The 17,327-nt window shown below is 41.6% G+C and overlaps 2 protein-coding genes, 1 non-coding gene and 1 pseudogene across 6 annotated transcripts in view; 2 read left to right on the forward strand and 2 right to left on the reverse strand.

Annotated features, from left to right (window-relative positions):
- ALDH5A1 (aldehyde dehydrogenase 5 family member A1) overlaps positions 1–17,327 on the reverse strand; it is a 277,572-nt gene that overhangs the window by 178,699 nt on the left and 81,546 nt on the right. The gene's annotated exons all lie outside the window — the stretch shown is intronic.
- LOC138399154 (ribosomal L1 domain-containing protein 1-like) lies at positions 5,252–6,773 on the reverse strand (annotated as a pseudogene).
- KIAA0319 (KIAA0319 ortholog) overlaps positions 9,103–17,327 on the forward strand; it is a 46,722-nt gene continuing 38,497 nt past the window's right edge. For 3 of the 4 annotated variants that reach the window (XM_069493029.1, XM_069493031.1, XM_069493032.1), the window contains exons 1-2: positions 9,103–9,157; positions 12,764–13,512. In XM_069493029.1, the coding sequence (XP_069349130.1) occupies positions 9,103–9,157; positions 12,764–13,512 (804 nt within the window). Of the gene's footprint in view, positions 9,158–9,548; positions 9,577–12,763; positions 13,513–17,327 lie in introns of those variants that run through there. The other variant, XM_069493030.1, reaches the window with a different exon arrangement.
- LOC138399251 (small nucleolar RNA SNORA76) lies at positions 10,037–10,174 on the forward strand. Its single transcript, XR_011236141.1, has one exon. It is a non-coding gene; the product is annotated as a small nucleolar RNA SNORA76 (small nucleolar RNA).

Genomic DNA, 17,327 nt, shown 5'->3' on the forward strand with positions numbered 1-17,327 from the left:
TTTGTGGACATGTGTTTTCATTTCTCTCGGGTATTTAAATAAGTGTAGAATTGCTGGGTTATATAGTTAGCTCTATGTTTAACCATTTGAAGAACTGCCAAATTGTTTTCTAAAGTGGCTGAACCATTTACATTCCTACCAGCAGTGTATAAGGATTCCAATTTCTCCACACCCTTGACAACGTTTTTTATTATTTGTCTTTTTGATCATGGCCATGCTAGTGGGTGTGAAGTGGTATTTCATTGCCTTTTTGATTTGCATTTCCCTGATAGCAAATTATATTGAACATATTTTCATGTGCTTATTAGCCATTTGTGGATCTTCTTTGTTCATATTTAAAGTTATTTATCTTTTTATGATTGAGTTGTAATATTTATTTGTATGTTCTAGATACAATTCCATTATTAGATATATGATTTGCAAAAATTTTATCCCATTCTATGGGTTGTCCTTGATGGTGTCCTTAGAAGCACAGAACTTTTTCATTTTGATGATGTCTATTTTATTTTTTCTTTTGTTGTTTGATCTTTTGGTGTCATATCTAAGAAACCATTGCTTAATCCAAGGTTAAGAAGATCTACACCTGTTTTTTTCCCAACAGTTTTGTGGTTTTAGCTCTTACATTTGGGTTTTTGATCTATTTTAATTTTTGTATGCAAAAGTTAAAGGTGTGTGGTAGGAGTCAAATTTCATTTTATTTGCATGTTGAAAACTGTTTGTTGCACCATCATTTGTTGAAAAGACTATTTTTCCCCATTGAATTATCCTGGAGCTCTTGTCAAAAATCAATTCCATAATTTCTTATTGTGCTTTTATGGTCTTATTTTTTACATTAGGAATTTTCTTGGTGTAAGGTATGAGGCAGGGATACAACTTAGCATTTTTTCAAAGGGCTACCCATTTCTCCAATACCATTTATTTAATAATCTATCTTTCCTCCATGATTTGAGATGCCATTTTTAATCATGTCCCATAGTTTTGTAAGTATTTGGATTCATTTCTTGAATATCTGTATCATTCAGTTATCTATTTTTACATCTGTACCATCCTCTTTTAATGATAATGAATATGTTTCACTGTATGGTAGGACCAGTTTTCCCTCTAATTCTCTTCTTTTTTAAAAAATTTTGGCCTTTTTTTCTATTTTCCCATGTGAACTTTAAAATAATTTTTGTCTAGTTTCCCATTCCTCCAAATATAAATTTGGCCAGCCTCATTTTTATTGGAAATGTAGGAATTTATATGTTAATTTAGGAAAAACTGATATATTTATGATATTGAACCTATTTGTTCAAGAACATTTATTCATGTTTTTCTTCATTTCTTGAAGTTTCTTTGTGTCCATCTACTGATATACTACTGCATTTTAAAGTTGCCTTAAAATAGATATGTATACATCTTGTTAAATTCACTCTTGGGTCTTCTATTTTTTGCCTCTTGCTGTTGTTATAGTCTTCTATTATGTCATCTACATTCTTTTTTATTGCTATATTATTCTATTATATCTTCCAACTGTTTTTGATGGTTTTAAGAGAAACTGCATACAATACAATTTAATCTTCTATTTATTTTTAAGTTATTTTCTCCTTGAGGTTTGAAAATAGACATTTAAGTCTGTCTTTTTTCTTTTTTCTCTCTCTCTTATTTTCTGTTACAAAAATCTCTTTAATGGTTTACAAGTGTGTCAACCAAAAAGAACCCAAATTCTGTGAAATAATTTAAAGAGGTTTATTCTGAGCCAAATATGTGAGACTGTGGAGCCACACCCAAGAAGAAGTGGTTGGGTTACAGTTTGGTTTTATGCATTTTAGGGAGATAGGAATTATACATAAAGTCATAAATTAGCACATGGAAGGCATATATTGATTTGGCCCCAAAAGGCAGGACACCTCAAAGCAGGAATTACAGCTGATGGGTGGGTTTAAAGATTCTTTTATTTGCAATTGGTTAAAGAAATGAAACTTTGGCCGGGCGCGGTGGCTCATGCCTGTAATCCTAGCACTCTGGGAGGCCGAGGCGGGAGGATCCTTTGAGCTCAGGAGTTCGAGACCAGCCTGAGCAAGAGCGAGACCCCCGTCTCTACTAAAAAAATAGAAAGAAATTATCTGGACAACTAAAAATATATAGAAAAAATTAGCTGGGCATGCGGGTACATGCCTGTAGTCCCAGCTACTCGGGAGGCTGAGGCAGTAGGATTGCCTGAGCCCAAGAGTTTGAGGTTGCTGTGAGCTAGGCTGATGCCCGCGCACTCTAGCCCGGGCAACGGAGTGAGACTCTGTCTCAAAAAAAAAAAAAAAAAAAAAAGAAATGAAGTTTTGTCTAAAGGCTTTGAATGTTTTAAGTTAAGGAAGTCTGTTAATCAGAGATAAGCCATGGGACATACTGGACATATATCAAGACTCAAGTTATCTGTTAATAAATTGTTGACCTGCAGGTTTGGTTTAACCTTCACTTTACATGGCCTTGGGCCTGTTAATGATTTTGTATCTTGTTGTTACAAAGAATAACCCCAAAAGGGACAGGGCATAACTAGGCATGTCTGAGCTCCCTTCTCCTCATGGTCAGCAACTCAGCTTTAAGGTTTTTTTTTTGTGGGGGGAGGGGGGCCCTTGGCCAAGAAGGGGGCTGTTTAGTCACTGGGGGACTTAGGGTTTTATTTTTAGTTCTCACCTGTTTTAGGCAACAGAAAGAAGAAAAGAGGAGGAGAGCAAAAAGAACTTTCCTCAGAAGTTTTATCCAGTAGTTCTTTTTATATTTCATTGACTAGAGCTTAATCACATGAACACACTAAGCTACAAGGCATGTGGGGAGGTTGGGGAATGTAGTCTTTTAGCTGGATGTGCTGGTGCCTCAAATAATTGCTTGAGTTTAATTGCCGAGAAATAAAGGGGGAATGTTCCCTGAACCAGCAGTCTTGGCCATAGTCATCCTCATCTCCTTCTGGAGCCTCATGCCTCCCTTGTCCACATCCTGGCCCAGGAAGTGCTCCACCAGTACTTGAATACATTTTTGTGCTTTGCCCTTTTCTTTGGGCTCTGGGCTCACTCCATTCCCACATCTCATTCATTTTCTGATTCCATCTCCAAGTCTTACCCCATCTCTGAATCAGGGATGTCATCACCATCACCCAAAGAAAGGGAAAGAATTCAGTTGGGGTGAGACTTCTTGGATGGTCCGGTCAAGGGATCATGCATGACAGGAATCTCAGAGGAGTAAGGATTAGGGACAGGTCGGGCCAGAAATGTCAGGCGTCAGAAATACACATTCTCTATAGCTCTTAGTAATTTGCTTTAAAAAGCTATGTCAGAATGACCGTGTCAGAATATCTAAGCCTTCTTTAAAAATGAAAATTATAATTGTATTTTGTTAATACAAGGGAAAGATGTGTTCAGATTAGGGGGAAAAAATGGAAACTACAGATAAGAAAGGAAGAAAAAACAAGAAAAAAAGCATTTATTATTCTCGCCAGCTTTCATCTTGAGGGGCATTTCCTTTCAGATCTTTACAGCTACAAAGTTGATCTATGAGAGTTTATGTAAGGGTATATAGATTTGTACTATTTATAACATTTTGAACTTGTTAAGCCTTATTTTAAAAGTCCTATTTTACCACTCAGATTTAACTTTGCTTTTGATAAGAAGCTGGAAAAGCTTTCTATGTGAATTCTTTAAAACTTGCCTTCCTCTTTAGTGAAGGCAGAAAACAACAGGGGTGTGGGCAGAAGGCAAACAGCAGGAGAGGGCGTGAGCCTGTCAAGAGAACTGGGCCATTCAGGACTGCGTGATGGGGAAGGAAGGTCTGAAGTGACCCAGAGTGGAAGGTACTTACTTTGCAGAACCATCGAGGGGGTTGGGGGCCCTACAGGGAAAGCTTGAGATCTACAGTCTGAACACTGTCTCTGAAACTCAATATCCTTTCCTGTAAAAAGAGAATAATAAGCACATTTATCTCAGAGACAGTTGTTATAAGTAGACCAAATAAGATAACATATGTCAAAGCATTAATCGATAATATGTATTTAAAAAGCAACACCTATAAACTATTAGAGATGAAGAGACTTTTGATAACATTCAGGCCATATACCTTTTAATGTACAGGAAATGGAAACACATTGTTTGTTTACATTAATGTACTGAATAAAAAAACCCATAAGTATAGTAGTAATAATAGGAAATGCTTTTGCAACTGGGCATGGTAAGTTTGCACAAAGATAGTCACAATGAATGGCTTTCTAGGTACAGTATGGTTGTGAAGGTTGTATGTTGTACAAAGGCATTCCTCAAAGGGGTGTGGGATTGGGAATTTGGCCTACAGTCTATTTGCCAAGCTGTGTGCCTTCAGAGCTGTGTCTGCAATGAGAAGTGCCTTTTCTTAATTTGCCAGAAGGGGCCATATGGTACGGTTGAGGCCCAGTCTTTATCATGGGATTCTGGACAGCTTTCCCTGGCTGATAACAGTGTTGCTATTCTGGCCCCCAGCAGCTTGGGCAGCTGAATGAATGCCATTCTGGGCGCCCAACTGCTCTTCTCTCGCCTTTTGGTTAGGGCGTGGTGGGTGGTCAATGGCTACAGATGGCAGATGGCCAGTCTTCCCATCTGTCCACTTCCCATCTCAAACTGCACTTTCCTCACTGGAAGGAAACGAAGTTATTGGTGGTAAACTGTTTACGCCACCAGTTCTTTGCCTAGGGTTTTAGGCATGAATCTTGTAGAACTCTTACTGTTTTCATTTTCCATTTTACCTTATTGAAGCTGGTGTTCTTTTTTTTTTTTTTTTTTTTACAATTAAAGAATAGATTTTACTTCAAACCACTGGTTGTTACACCCAGGAACATACATCAGAATTACCTATGGAGGTTTTTAAAAAATATTTAAGTCCTGGCTGGGTGTGATGGCTCGTGCCTGTAATCCTAGCACTCTAGGAGGCTGAGGCAGGAGGATTGCTTGAGGTCAGGAGTTCAAGAACAGCCTGAGCAAGAGTGAGGCCCCGTCTCTACTAAAAATAGAAAAAATTATCTGGGCGTGGTGGCGCATGCCTGTAGTCCCAGCTACTTGGGAGGCTGAGGCAGGAGGATTGCTTGAGGTTGCTGTGAACTAGGCTGACACCACCACACTATAGCCTGGGCAACAGAGTGAGACTAAAAAGTCTAGGCCTCACTCTTCGAAAAGTTCTGCCTTGGGGGTCAGGACCTGAATATTTCTAAAAAGCTCTCAGGTAGCTTTGATGTTATCTTCTGGTTGAATCATTGATTTTAGGTCGACTGAGGGACTTTGGGTTGTTTTGGCAATCATTCGGGGGTATGGGGAGCCTTTCTTGTAGATTTAATAGAAGTAGCAAAGACCTTGGCCTCTGGCTGTTTTGGAGTCTGTCTCGGGGCTTTTTTTTTTTTTTTTTTGCCAGGAAAGGGTTTCTTTCTTTCTCCACCTCTTCTCTGATTTTTGGCTTCTTTCCCAGCCCTTTACCTGGAGTCTCAGGCTCTGCAGCTTTTGGGGTTTCTGAAGCTGGCAAGGCCTTTCTCTTCTTCCCACGAGGTGTGTTGGGACCAAGATTCTTTTTTGGAGACTTCTTTCCTGTGGCATGTTTTTGAGTCTCTACGTTTCTTTAGCTGGAGCTGTTCCCATTGGTACCAGCTCTGGAATTTCATCTTTGGATTTGTTTGTCACTTTAATTAATTGGGGTTTTACTCTTGCACGTTTTTTCTTCCCATGCTCTGGGGTCTTTTCCTTCTGGGATCATCCAGGTTTGGCACACTGCTAATTTTAGGTGCCACATCATCTTTTGTTAGGACTGATGCAGCCTGTTGCCTTACCTTTCTGTTTCTCTTGTTCCACTTTTGTTTTTCAGGAAGTCTTTCTCTTTGGTATTTTCTTTGTCGCTTTTTTCTTCTTACTAAGAACATGCTGTTTGGCAGTTTCATCCCAACTGGTGACAAATGAGGGGGAGGGCAACCGATCTCTGTTTTCACAAACATGAGTTTCACACTCCTCCACTTCTCTGGCAATTTTGCTGAAAGCCCTTTTGTGACAGCAACAATGTTTTCAGTGATCTGCTCGGTCTGCATTGCAGTGTGACTGATGCATACAGTGCTGCGAGAACCACTTTCAGAGATGTTTAAGGCCGTTCCATCTATAAAATTCACTGATGTCTGTTGATAAATTCTTGGTCAGAAGGTTTACAGATACTGGAACTTTCTTTTTTTGATTAAAATGTCTCCCAGTGTGTCAGGGTAAAAGCCACCTATTTCTGGCATCAGTAAGGAAGAAGTCAAAACTACCCGTAAGGCGTAGCTTCACTTCATAGGCCTTATATTCCTTTTTTAAAGTTTGGAGGGGGGTAATCCAAGATATGGTTTTAATGCCATGCTTGTTCAAAAGCTTTCTGTAGAAACATTCTGTCTGTTCAGGAGTTTTATTGGGTTCATCCTTGGTAAGTAAACAGATTTCTTCTAAATCTGATCAAATGTCATGAGGGAAGGGCCATCTGACCCTCAGTTCTTTACTTGGAATTTTCCATAATACCACCAGAAAGAATAAATGTTCATTCTCATTCAAAAGAAATCCATTATTGTTTTTCCTGGACTTGAAATATACCAAGAGAGCATCCACTGCCTTTCTAATTATGTACCAGGCCCCTGGTCAAAGTGCTTTACATGCATTACCTGTTCTGATCCTGCCCTTTGTCCAGCTGCTCCTCCGAGGTTGGGGCCTCTGGAATCGAGGTGGAGGCTGCAGTTGCCATTGACTTGGCCGCGGAGTAGAGGCTGAGTCCTCCATTTCCCTTTCACCCCATGGGGATCCACGTGCGGAACCCCCAAAGCCGGTGTGTTGATGATCTCTGTGTCAGTCATCCTGACACCTCCTGATGTTACCTTAGCTCTCCTTTACTCTGGTTCCTTCCTGGTCCCTTGGTCTAACTCAGATCAACAACTGTGGACCCTTGGAGCTCCCTTTCACCTCCCCCAGAGGATTGGCCTGGGATGGTTGTAGGTTGGGCAGCAGCCTTGCTCCATGTGCAGGACAGAATCCTCAGTGCGGTTCATCAGAAGGCACTCTCATGATTTGAGTTGTTTCTTGATGACAACTCAAAAGCAAGATCTAGAAGTTCTGCTCTCTTTCCAGAGAATGCTGTGGGTTTGATTTTGTTTGCAGGTCTCTTGGCCTTTCCAGTTTCCTCCCACCTTCCCTAGTTACCACGAAATTCTTGAATGGCTAACTGGGAGACCTCTGTCGGGGTGTTTCCCATTCTTTTCCATCCCTAGTATGTTATAAATTTCTAAATGTACTGCAGTGCTTCTGGACAGGGGTGAAGAAGAGTCTTATTCTCTCATAAAAGGTTGTGTGTATGCATGGATGGAGAAGGCATGAATGGGTGTGTGGGGAGAGACTGGTATGAACTGGAACTGAAATCTAGTTGAGCACAACATACCAACTTGCAACTCACCGCAGGATTCTGACACACTCATTAGGAAACTCATTAGTCTAGTCTCCAAGTCCAGACCTCCTAGCTCTGGTTCTGCAGCCTTTGGCAAATCAGCTAACTTTTTTGAGCCTCAATTTTATCATCTTTAAGACAGAGATAATATTGTGTGGGTTGTTGTGAAGATCACACTGAGGCAGTACTAGGCAAAAATGAAGTGCTGATATTACTATATTTCATTGACCCTAAGATGCTGATGATTATAAGATGCACCATTATTTTAAATACCGCTAAGGAAGAAAAAATGCTATCAATTAAACCAAGACACATTGCTTTATTATCACTTAGAATATTTATACAGATTGAAAGAGATTTTTGGGTGGCTTGTTTAGATGTTGATGATTTTTATCATAAATCATTCTTATGCATACATAAAAAGGAAGATACAGAAATTAAGGTATTCTGAATTTCCTTACTGCTAAATAACTTGTCAATGCAGTTATTGTTATCTGTGGTTTTTCCACACTATGTTACTTATGTGTCATGGAGGATGCAGCATTTCTTAAAAGAGTTGTTCATCTTGTCTTTGGGATGTTCTTGCAATCCTCTAACACTAGTTCTGCGTGGCTGATGTGTGTGAACAAGCAATGACATCTATCTCCTGCCTGGCACTTGGCCAGCTGCAATTGTAAGACATCTTGATATCAGAGATGGCAAAATGTGAAAATATTTATGTGTTTGAACTGAGGAAATATAGTAGTATGGTTTATTCCATCATTATTTATAGGTTTGAACTTTGAGAGACTGAATATAAAAACAGACAATGGCCAGATCGTATTAATATATAAAAACAGAATTTTGACTGACCACAACCTGCAACAATCTTCCCAGGAAACCAGCCCCTTATCGACAATAAACAGCCCAGGAAGGCACCCTGCTATGTTAGACTTGCAGGAAGCCAGGTTGCAGTCTCTAATAACAATCCTGGAAGCTAAACGTTAACTTCCGTAATAATTGGCTGCAAATGACCAGGACTTGATTAATAGCTGATAGCTTCCCTAATTTTTGTCCCCTTTTCCAACTGAGGACCAACCAGAGAAAGTCAAGCATGCTGCCCTAAACAGTCACATGGGACGCCCCACTTCTAGTTAGTCCCCTACAGCTTCCCCACACCAATAGCCTCCTATCAGGGCACACCTGAAGCCTTCCCTATTTCCCACCATAAAGCTTTCTTCCACTCCTCTGTCTGCCAGTGAATCCCTGCGAAAACATAAGTGATGGTGACTATCTGCTATGACAAGCTCTGAGTAAAAAGCCTTTGCTTTTCTCATCTGGTTGGTCTTCATTTATTTTCACAGCTTATAAGAGAAGCCATAATGAAAGTCTTTGCCTCTTCTCAGGAACTGTACTTGCTATGTGAACAAACTCCTCTGGGTGGATGGTTGCCTGGGATATGGCCCTGTGATGTGAATGGGGCAGGCTTCCCACTGACATGAATGAATGATAGAAATAATTTTGGAAGTTTCTACATTTACCTGTTCCTTTCTTCCTTCCTGTCTCTTTTCTGTTTTTCCTTTGAAGTTCTTGAGGCCAAATCTGGCTCCTAAAAAACATCAAAGGAAGCTTGCACCAAATACCCTTGCGGGCTGTCCCTGAAGCCTGCCATCACCTGCTGTGTGCCGCAGAATGGCGCCCCCTGCCTGTGTGCTCTCCTCACTGCTGCTGCTGGTGACCATTGCAGGTAGGGAGCCACTGCCCTGGAGATACCAGTGCCAGACTTGATTGTCTTAAACAGCTCTGATCAACCCGAGGTGAAAGGGCTGTGTGTTTGCTTTTCAATAGTTATTTTACATATGAAAGGCAAGAAAGGCAGACCTCAAGCATGAGTGGTTTTCTGGAAACAGGAATTTAAATTTAAATTTTTTATTATCCTGACTATTTGGTGGAAAAATAAAATGACATTTCATATATACTAAGAAAAATTTATATTTCTATATTTAAAGGAATTGCATAGATCTTTCTGGAAAGATCAGGCTCTCTTTTATCATAAATCTTTATTTTCATTATATTCAGTTTGCTTATAGTGTACACGCCCATGGCATAAAATCATTGGTGAACATCATTGGTGATCCATGACAAGGCTGGGCTGGCCAGGCCCATGTGAGTATGTCAGGTCAGGGATTGAGGGTAGAGAGATGACTAGAGAAACTGTTTTTTGGGTTTTTTTTTCTAAGACAGAGTCTTGCTTTTCCTCCCAGGCTGGAGTGCAGTGGCTTGGCATAGTTTACTGCAACCTCAAACTCCCAAGCTCAAGTGATCCTCCCACCTCAGCCTCTGAGTAGCTGGGACTACAAGTACCCACCACCATGCCCAGCTAATTTTTCTATTTTTTGTAGAGAGGGGGTCTCTCTCGCTGTGTTGCCCAGACTGGTCTCTAACTCCTGGCCTCAAGTGGTCCTCTTGCTTTAGCCTCCCAGAGTGTTGGGATTTACAGGCCTGAGGCACCGTACCCAGCCCCCTTTTCTCCCTTTTCTTATGAGGTGTTCTTCATTAATTCATTAATTCCTTCTGGGTATGGACCCTGTCTCTCCAAAAAAGATTAAAAATTAACCAGGCCAATACACTGCCTTTGAGCCCATGTCTCATCTCCACATGGTGCCCGGGGTTGGGCCGCAGTACCAGATGCCAGAGGACAGTTTGTGCATAACTATGGCCACCCCATCCCCCACAGTGGCCCTTTTAACTGGCAGCAACACTGTGGCAAAGAAAAAGAAAATTAACCAGGCGTGGCGGTGCATACCTGTAGTCCTAGCTACTTGGATAGCTGAGGCAGCAGGATCACTTGAGCCCAGGAGTTCTAGATTGCAGTAAACTATGATTGTGCCACTGTACTTGAGCCTGGGCAACAGAATGAGACCCTGTCTCAAAAAAAAAAAAAAAAAAAAAAAAAAAATCAATTCCTGAGTTATTGAGTCCCAATAATGTTATTTGCAGTTTGCTTGTCTTCCTTCTCTATCTTCTTTACTTTTGTTAAATGTTAACCAATGATTTTATTGATTGTTCAACAATGATAAAGTGCCTACTATGTTCACAGACTGGGCTAAGATATGTATTAATAAAACATGAAAATATGGGTGACAGGTTTCCTGGTCTCCAGGAGTTTGGTAGTTCCTCAAGAGCTTTCTAGAATGTGTCTAATAGATTCTGAAGTAATTATGGCAACCTGGCTAAAGGAAGAATGATTTAGTTTTTGGGAGCCCCACTTTATCACATTTCTTTATTCAGCATTATGATCTTTACTTAAGGTATGTATATCTAAACAGCCCTTATTCAGGTGATTTTCTTGCAGAACAAAGGGACCACGCATCCCAGAGGTGTGCCAAGGTCTCTCCCTCCAGCCAGACTAAAAATTGTGCTAAGCTTGGAGTTGAAGCCTTCTGCCATAGAAGGGTCTCCTTACCTCCTTGTAACAATTTGCTTGCTCTAGGATCACAGACTTTTCCCCGTACAATGGTGCCTATGACACAGTTTTAAAAGTTGGCTCTTGAACTTTCTCATGACCAAAGCCAGATATGAAATACAATATTTCTCTGAATCACATTGTCCAAAAGGAGATGAGCCAACTGTTTCTCAAGGGAACTAAAGTATATCCTGGAATTTAGGTTTGAAAGAAATTTCTAGCTTAGGTCCTCATGTAAACATAACTAAGAGATGTAGTGGTATCTCTAAAAATGAGCACAATGTTTTTCAGAGTAGTTAGGAGTTGGAGATTACCTTTCTTTCTATGCTACATTCTTCATCATGATAAAAGATACTATTTTGTTATGTTCAGCTGGAGTGTATTATTATTTTCTCTGTATCTGAGAATAAGCTTTTCCTCTGAAGAAGATAAGCTTTTCTCTAGGACAAAAAGGTAAAACCATTCAGGTGGTTTTTAAAAAAATAGATTTGTGTTGGAGAAAATGCCATTTCAGTTTAGTTAAAGCAGTTTGTTGCTAGCTTATTCATTGCGAAAGTTGCATGTCTATTATATCTAATTCCTATTCAATTGGACTAACTAGTTTTTCCTGTAGAGGTATTGTCTGGCATTGAGTGATCTATAGCAATGATAGTGTGTACAAGTAAACATAAAGATGATTCCTTACCATGTGTAGCCATTTTCATTTATTTGTAGTTAAAAGAAATTTCTGACGATCCCTCATATTAAAAAATAGCAATTATTTTAAAAATTATCAGTAATGAGCTCTCACTAGGAAAGAGATCTCTTTGCATTCTGAGTTCTGCAGCAGAACTTTAATACAGTGCTTCTCAAACTACATGTGGTGAAGGACCAGCTTTTTTTGTGTGTCCATTCCATCACAGACTGATTTTTTTGTAAAATACAAAAAAAAAAAAAAAAAAAAACCCAAGAATGCAAGAAAAGTAATTTTGCACTTGGATTTTAAGTAATGAAAAATTGCTATAGAAGTTTCTAAAAGCATCTGTTTCTGTTATTTTGTCATGGATGATAACAGAGTTTGTGGACCTGCACTACAGCCAACCACACTTTGTATAGCACCACCACCTCCTATAGTTACTGATTGGAAACACTTACGGTTCATTCTTTAGAAACTGATTAAAACTACTTGGTTATAGATATGTACTGAGGACAAGTTTTTCTCTCCTTTGATATTTCCCTGTCAATGCATCTATTATCAGGAAAGCTTGTGAAATTTTTTTTAAAAAATCAGCTAACAACAACAACAGTAAAACAAAGGCATGATGTTGTTTTGTAAAGTAAACCTGTATAAGGAATTTTATGTGAGGAGCAAAGTATATAAATAATGTAATACAAAAACAGTACACACATAGAGAAGACTGTTTCTGTTAACTAAGTGGAGTGAAATTATATGAAGAGAGAGAATGGATGGATGGAAGGGTGCATGGATAGGTGGAAGAATCTATGGGTAGATGGTGGGTGGATGAATGGATGGAAGGACAGAGGGATAGATGGATGGGTGGATGGATGGATAGGTGGGTGAGTGAAAGGATGGATGGGTGGACCTGTGGAAAGAAGGAAGGATAGAAGGATGGATGGGTGGATGGGTGGGTGGATGGATGGGTAAGTGGATGGGTGGGTGGAATATGGATGAGTGGGTAGAAGGGTAGAAGGATAAATGTATGGATGGGTGGTTTGATGGATTGACTATAAGATAATGCAGTCATCTTTCTATAGGAAGTGCTAATTGTTTATTTGCTTGCCAGACAGGCCAGAGATTGATAAGGCTCTCATTTTCTGGTTTCTTAAGCTAGAGTTGCTTCCCTGTGGTATTCCTGTCTCCCTCATTAGAGACTGCCTTGTTTATAGGTTGTGCCTGTAAGCAGTGCAGTGAGGGGAGGATGTATTCCAACGCAGTCATTTTACCTAACTTGGAAATGACCAGAATCATGCGGGTGCCTCACACCTTCTCCATGGCGGACTGCACTACCGCCTGCTGTGACCTGTCCAGCTGTGACCTGGCCTGGTGGTTTGAGGGCCGCTGCTACCTGGTGAGCTGCCCACACAAAGAGAACTGTGAGCCCAAGAAGATGGGCCCCATCAGATCTTATCTCACTTTTGTGCTCAGGCCAGTCCAGAGGCCTGCACAGCTGCTGGACTATGGGGAGATGATGCTGAACAGAGGTTCCCCCTCAGGGGCCTGGGGAGACTCACCTGAGGATATCAGAAAGGACTTGCCCTTTCTAGGCAAAGACCGGGGCCTAGAGGAGATGTCTGAGTACTCCGATGACTACAGGGAGCCGGAGCAGGACCTCTTCCGTCCCAGGAGCAAGCAGGAGCCCAGAGGGAGCGCTGAGTACACCGACTGGGGCCTGCTGCCTGGCAGTGAGGGAGGCCTCAACTCCTCTGCTGGAGACAGCCCTGCAGTGCCAGCAGATCAGCAGCAGGACCTGGAACTCCAGAAACTGAATGAGTCGGCTTGGAGCCCTGCCCTAGAACATTCTGCTGAGAGAAGCTTGTTGCTTCCCTTGGTGACTACTCCATCTTCAGGAGAGGTACTAGGGAAAGAAGAGGCTTTTCAGCCCCAGGAACAATCCAGCAACAGCTCTGGAAAAGAGGTAGGTGTGTTCAGGATGTGCTTGGGGATGGGAGGGGCTGAGGTGAGCATACTCCAGGAGGAGCTGAGTGTCAAGAGCCAGCTCTCCCTCAGGCTGTGTGAGCATAAGTAGGTTCCTGTCTTAGGCGGCAGCAAGACAGATGACTGTTTCTCAGAGATTTCCAGTAAGCAAAACATCTTACTCCTCTGCTGTGCCTTCATGACCAGGCTGTTAGAAAGAACTAGGGCCGGGCGCAGTAGCTCATGCCTGTAATTCTAGCACTCTGGGTGGCTGAGGACTTTAAGCCCAGGAGGTTGAGGTTGCAGTGACCTGTGATTACACTACTGTACTTTACCCAGGGGGGCAGAGCGAGACCTCTGTCTCAAAAAAACAAAACAAAACAAACCAGAAAAGAAAGAACAAAGTTCTGCCTTCACAAGTCAGCCAACTCATGATGATTTGGCACTTTTTCCTAAAGATGCCTCTACCAATATTTAAGGTGAATGAAGATCTTATAGAAGTCTGTGGAGCCAGCACATATACCCAGAGACTTTCAAAAATCTACCATAGTAGGTTTCTTCAAGTCCCAACAGGTACTTAAGTTGCTAGAAACTCAACTGTGACATGATGAATCAGTTAGATAGAAGGAGAGATATACTAAGGAGAGAACGTAAGTTTTACAAAAAACTCAGGTGAAAAAAGAATGCGAATCATTGGGAGAGTAGAGATACCAAAAGCAGGGAGAAGGTCTAAGTATTAATGGGAGAAGATCAGGGAGATAAAGAGTGAGAAAATTGTGTCATGAGAAGAGTGTAGTTGGACAGCTTAGAGCTACTTGTTTGGGAAATGGTCAGGACTTGATGGGAATGTGTTGTGCATGTTGATCAGAGAGGAAGCTGAATACAGTTGGAAATGAAGTGAGAAAAAGACATGGGAGTCCTTTTAAGAATTTTTTAAAGGAAAATAGTATTTAAGTTTCCTGTGCTTAGGTTAGAATAAATGAAGAATGCTGGATTGAATTGACTATACATTATAATCTCAACCAGGAAAAATTACAAAAAAAAAAAAAAAAGTCTAGAATTCATTTTTATTTTAAAATTTTTTTCAATTAATTTTTTATTTTTAATTATATACAATAGTATATATTTATAGAATACATGTAATGTTTCGATGCAGGCATACAATGTGTAATAATCAAATCAGGGTAATTGGGGTATCCATCACCTCAAGCATTTATCATTTCTTTGTGTTAGGAACATTCCAATTCCACTCTTTTAGTTGTTTTAAAGTATACCATAGGAAGAAAAATATGGCGGAGTGGAGGTAACCTCCTGGATTCCTGCTTCCAGAGAGGGAGGCATAGATCTCGGTCTGCTACACATGAATAGATCGTTCCCCTGCAAGAACAGCATTATGAATTGACAGAGAATAAGCATGGGATACAAAAGGCAGGAAAAAGAAAAGGTGAACAGGAGATAAGACATGAAAATCTGTAGAGTGTGAGACAAACAATAGAGAGTAGAGCCAGGGATGGCTGCGCTGGCTTCGCCAGTGAGCGAGGTGGGATCAGTCCTGCAGGAGAACGTCTTGCTTCCCCACTGACCTCCACACCCACTCAGACAGGGATCTGCCTGAAGTCGGTGCAAAATCACCGTGGGAGACATGGGGCTCTGTCAAGAGGAGACATTAACGGGAAGCATCTTGAACTCCCCGAGCTCTGTGCCAGGACTGCACTGGGTTGGGGAGGGACTGGTCTGGGCTATCTCTGGAGGCAGTTAGGAGACTGGTAAATTGCCTCTACCACTCAGCGGGTCCAGATCGACGGAGGTGAAAACTAAATAGGGAACTCTAACCTGGAATCCGCCGTGGGCTAATAGGCCTGCGCAGGGTGGATCAGAAAGAGCGAGAGCTCCTGCTGGACAGGCGTGAGACTGTGGGAGGGCAACATAAAAGAGAAAAGGAGGCATCCTGATGACTCAGCCCCCCAACCTGGCACCTGCCAACCTCTGAACAGTCGCCCCCAGTGCTAGCACTCTGCGGACGGGTGGTCGCCATTTTGGGGGTCCACAACCCAGCTGCTGCGGTGTGATATGGTGTCAGGTGGCTCCCTTCCCCCAGCCTGGGGACTCTCGTGACAAACTCTGCCCTTACATGACCTATGGACAGCTAGCCAGACCCCATCTGATATGTGAACTCTGAGTGCTTCCCTAGTCTTGGGAGGCTAACACCCATGGGATTTACAGGCGCTGGGGCGGAGGAGGCTATCACCTGTGGAACTTGCAGGCACGGGGAGCTGGGCGGACTGTGGCACCTCCCCCTCGGCCTAGCCAGCATCTTTCTCGCCACCTCTGGAGGTAGGGAAAGACAAGAAAAACCACACTCTCTCTGCAGCTAGTGTGAATCTTGCTGCAGATGAAAAGTTGTCAGCCCAGTGACCTTACTCATCATACTGGTTCTGGTCATCCAATCAGATCAAAACCCTGGGGATAGACTTTTGCCTCTGATTGGCTGCCAACAGTGGGATTGCGGCCAGGGAACAAAAACGCTGGCACAAGGCAAAAACAGGTTCCCCAAGTAACCCCTCCCACCAGGAGCAGCCTCCCAACTGTGGTAGAACCCTGAACAACACATTAGTGGCTCCCCCTAGTGACAGAGGAAGCAAGCATAGAAGCACACACATCCAGGCTGTCAGGCAGCATTGGTAAACTGCCTTGCCCCTACAGCATCCACTGGAACAAAGCCTGCACACGGCGTGTTACTTTCCAGACGAAAACTGAAAGGTGGGAAGCAACCACTGATCCAGATGGGACTCATCGAAAGAACTCTGGAAGTATGAAGAATCAAATGGAAAACACACCCCAAAGAGGAATACCAGCTCTCTAGCAATGGACATTAACCAAACTCAGAATACTAAAATGACAGAAGAATTTCAAACATGGATTGTAAGAAAACTCAATATATGCAAGAAAAAATGGATAACCAACACAAAGAAACCACACACACACACACAAAAATATCCAGGACTTGAAAGAAAAATTCACTAAAGAAATCAACATATTAAAGAAAAATCAAACCAAAATCCTGGAAATGAAGAATTTATTCAGGGAACTACAAAACACAGTGGAAAGCCTCAAGACCAAGGTAGATCAAACAGAAGAAAGAATCTCAGAGATTGAAGATAACACCTTCCAATTAAATAAGTCAATCGCAGAGATAGAGCAAAGAAATAAGATAAAACAGCAAAGCCTGTAAGAAATGTGGGATTATGTGAAGAAGCCTAACGTGAGAGTTATGGGCATTCCTGAGGGTGAAGAAAAAATTTACAACGGTTGGATAAGCTATTTGAGGATATAATAGAGGAAAATTTCCTAGGCCTTGCTAAAAATCTAGATATACAGGGACAAGAAGCCCAAAGGACTCCTGGGAGATTCATTGCAAACAGGAAGACACCACGTCATGCAGTCATCAGATTGACCAAAATACCTACTAAAGAATCCCTTCTTCGAGCTGTAAGGCAAAAGAAACAAGTAACATACAAAGGAAAGCCCATCCGAATAACACCAGATTTCTCAACTGAAACCTTACAAGCAAGAAGAGACTGGGGCCCCATTCTCACTCTTCTGAAACAGAATAAGGCCCAGTCTAAAATCTTGTACCCAGCAAAGCTAAGTTTTGTATACAAAGGAGAAATTAAGACATTCTCAGATAAACGAGACTGAGGGAATTCACCAAGACAAGACCAGCGATAGAAAACATAGCAATGACGTTCTACCCAACAGGATGAACAGAAATCTGCCCCACCTGTCAGTTTTCTCAATAAATGTGAATGGCTTGAA

Source organism: Eulemur rufifrons, chromosome 18 (genome assembly GCF_041146395.1).
Source record: "Eulemur rufifrons isolate Redbay chromosome 18, OSU_ERuf_1, whole genome shotgun sequence".
NCBI classification, from domain to species: domain Eukaryota; kingdom Metazoa; phylum Chordata; class Mammalia; order Primates; family Lemuridae; genus Eulemur; species Eulemur rufifrons.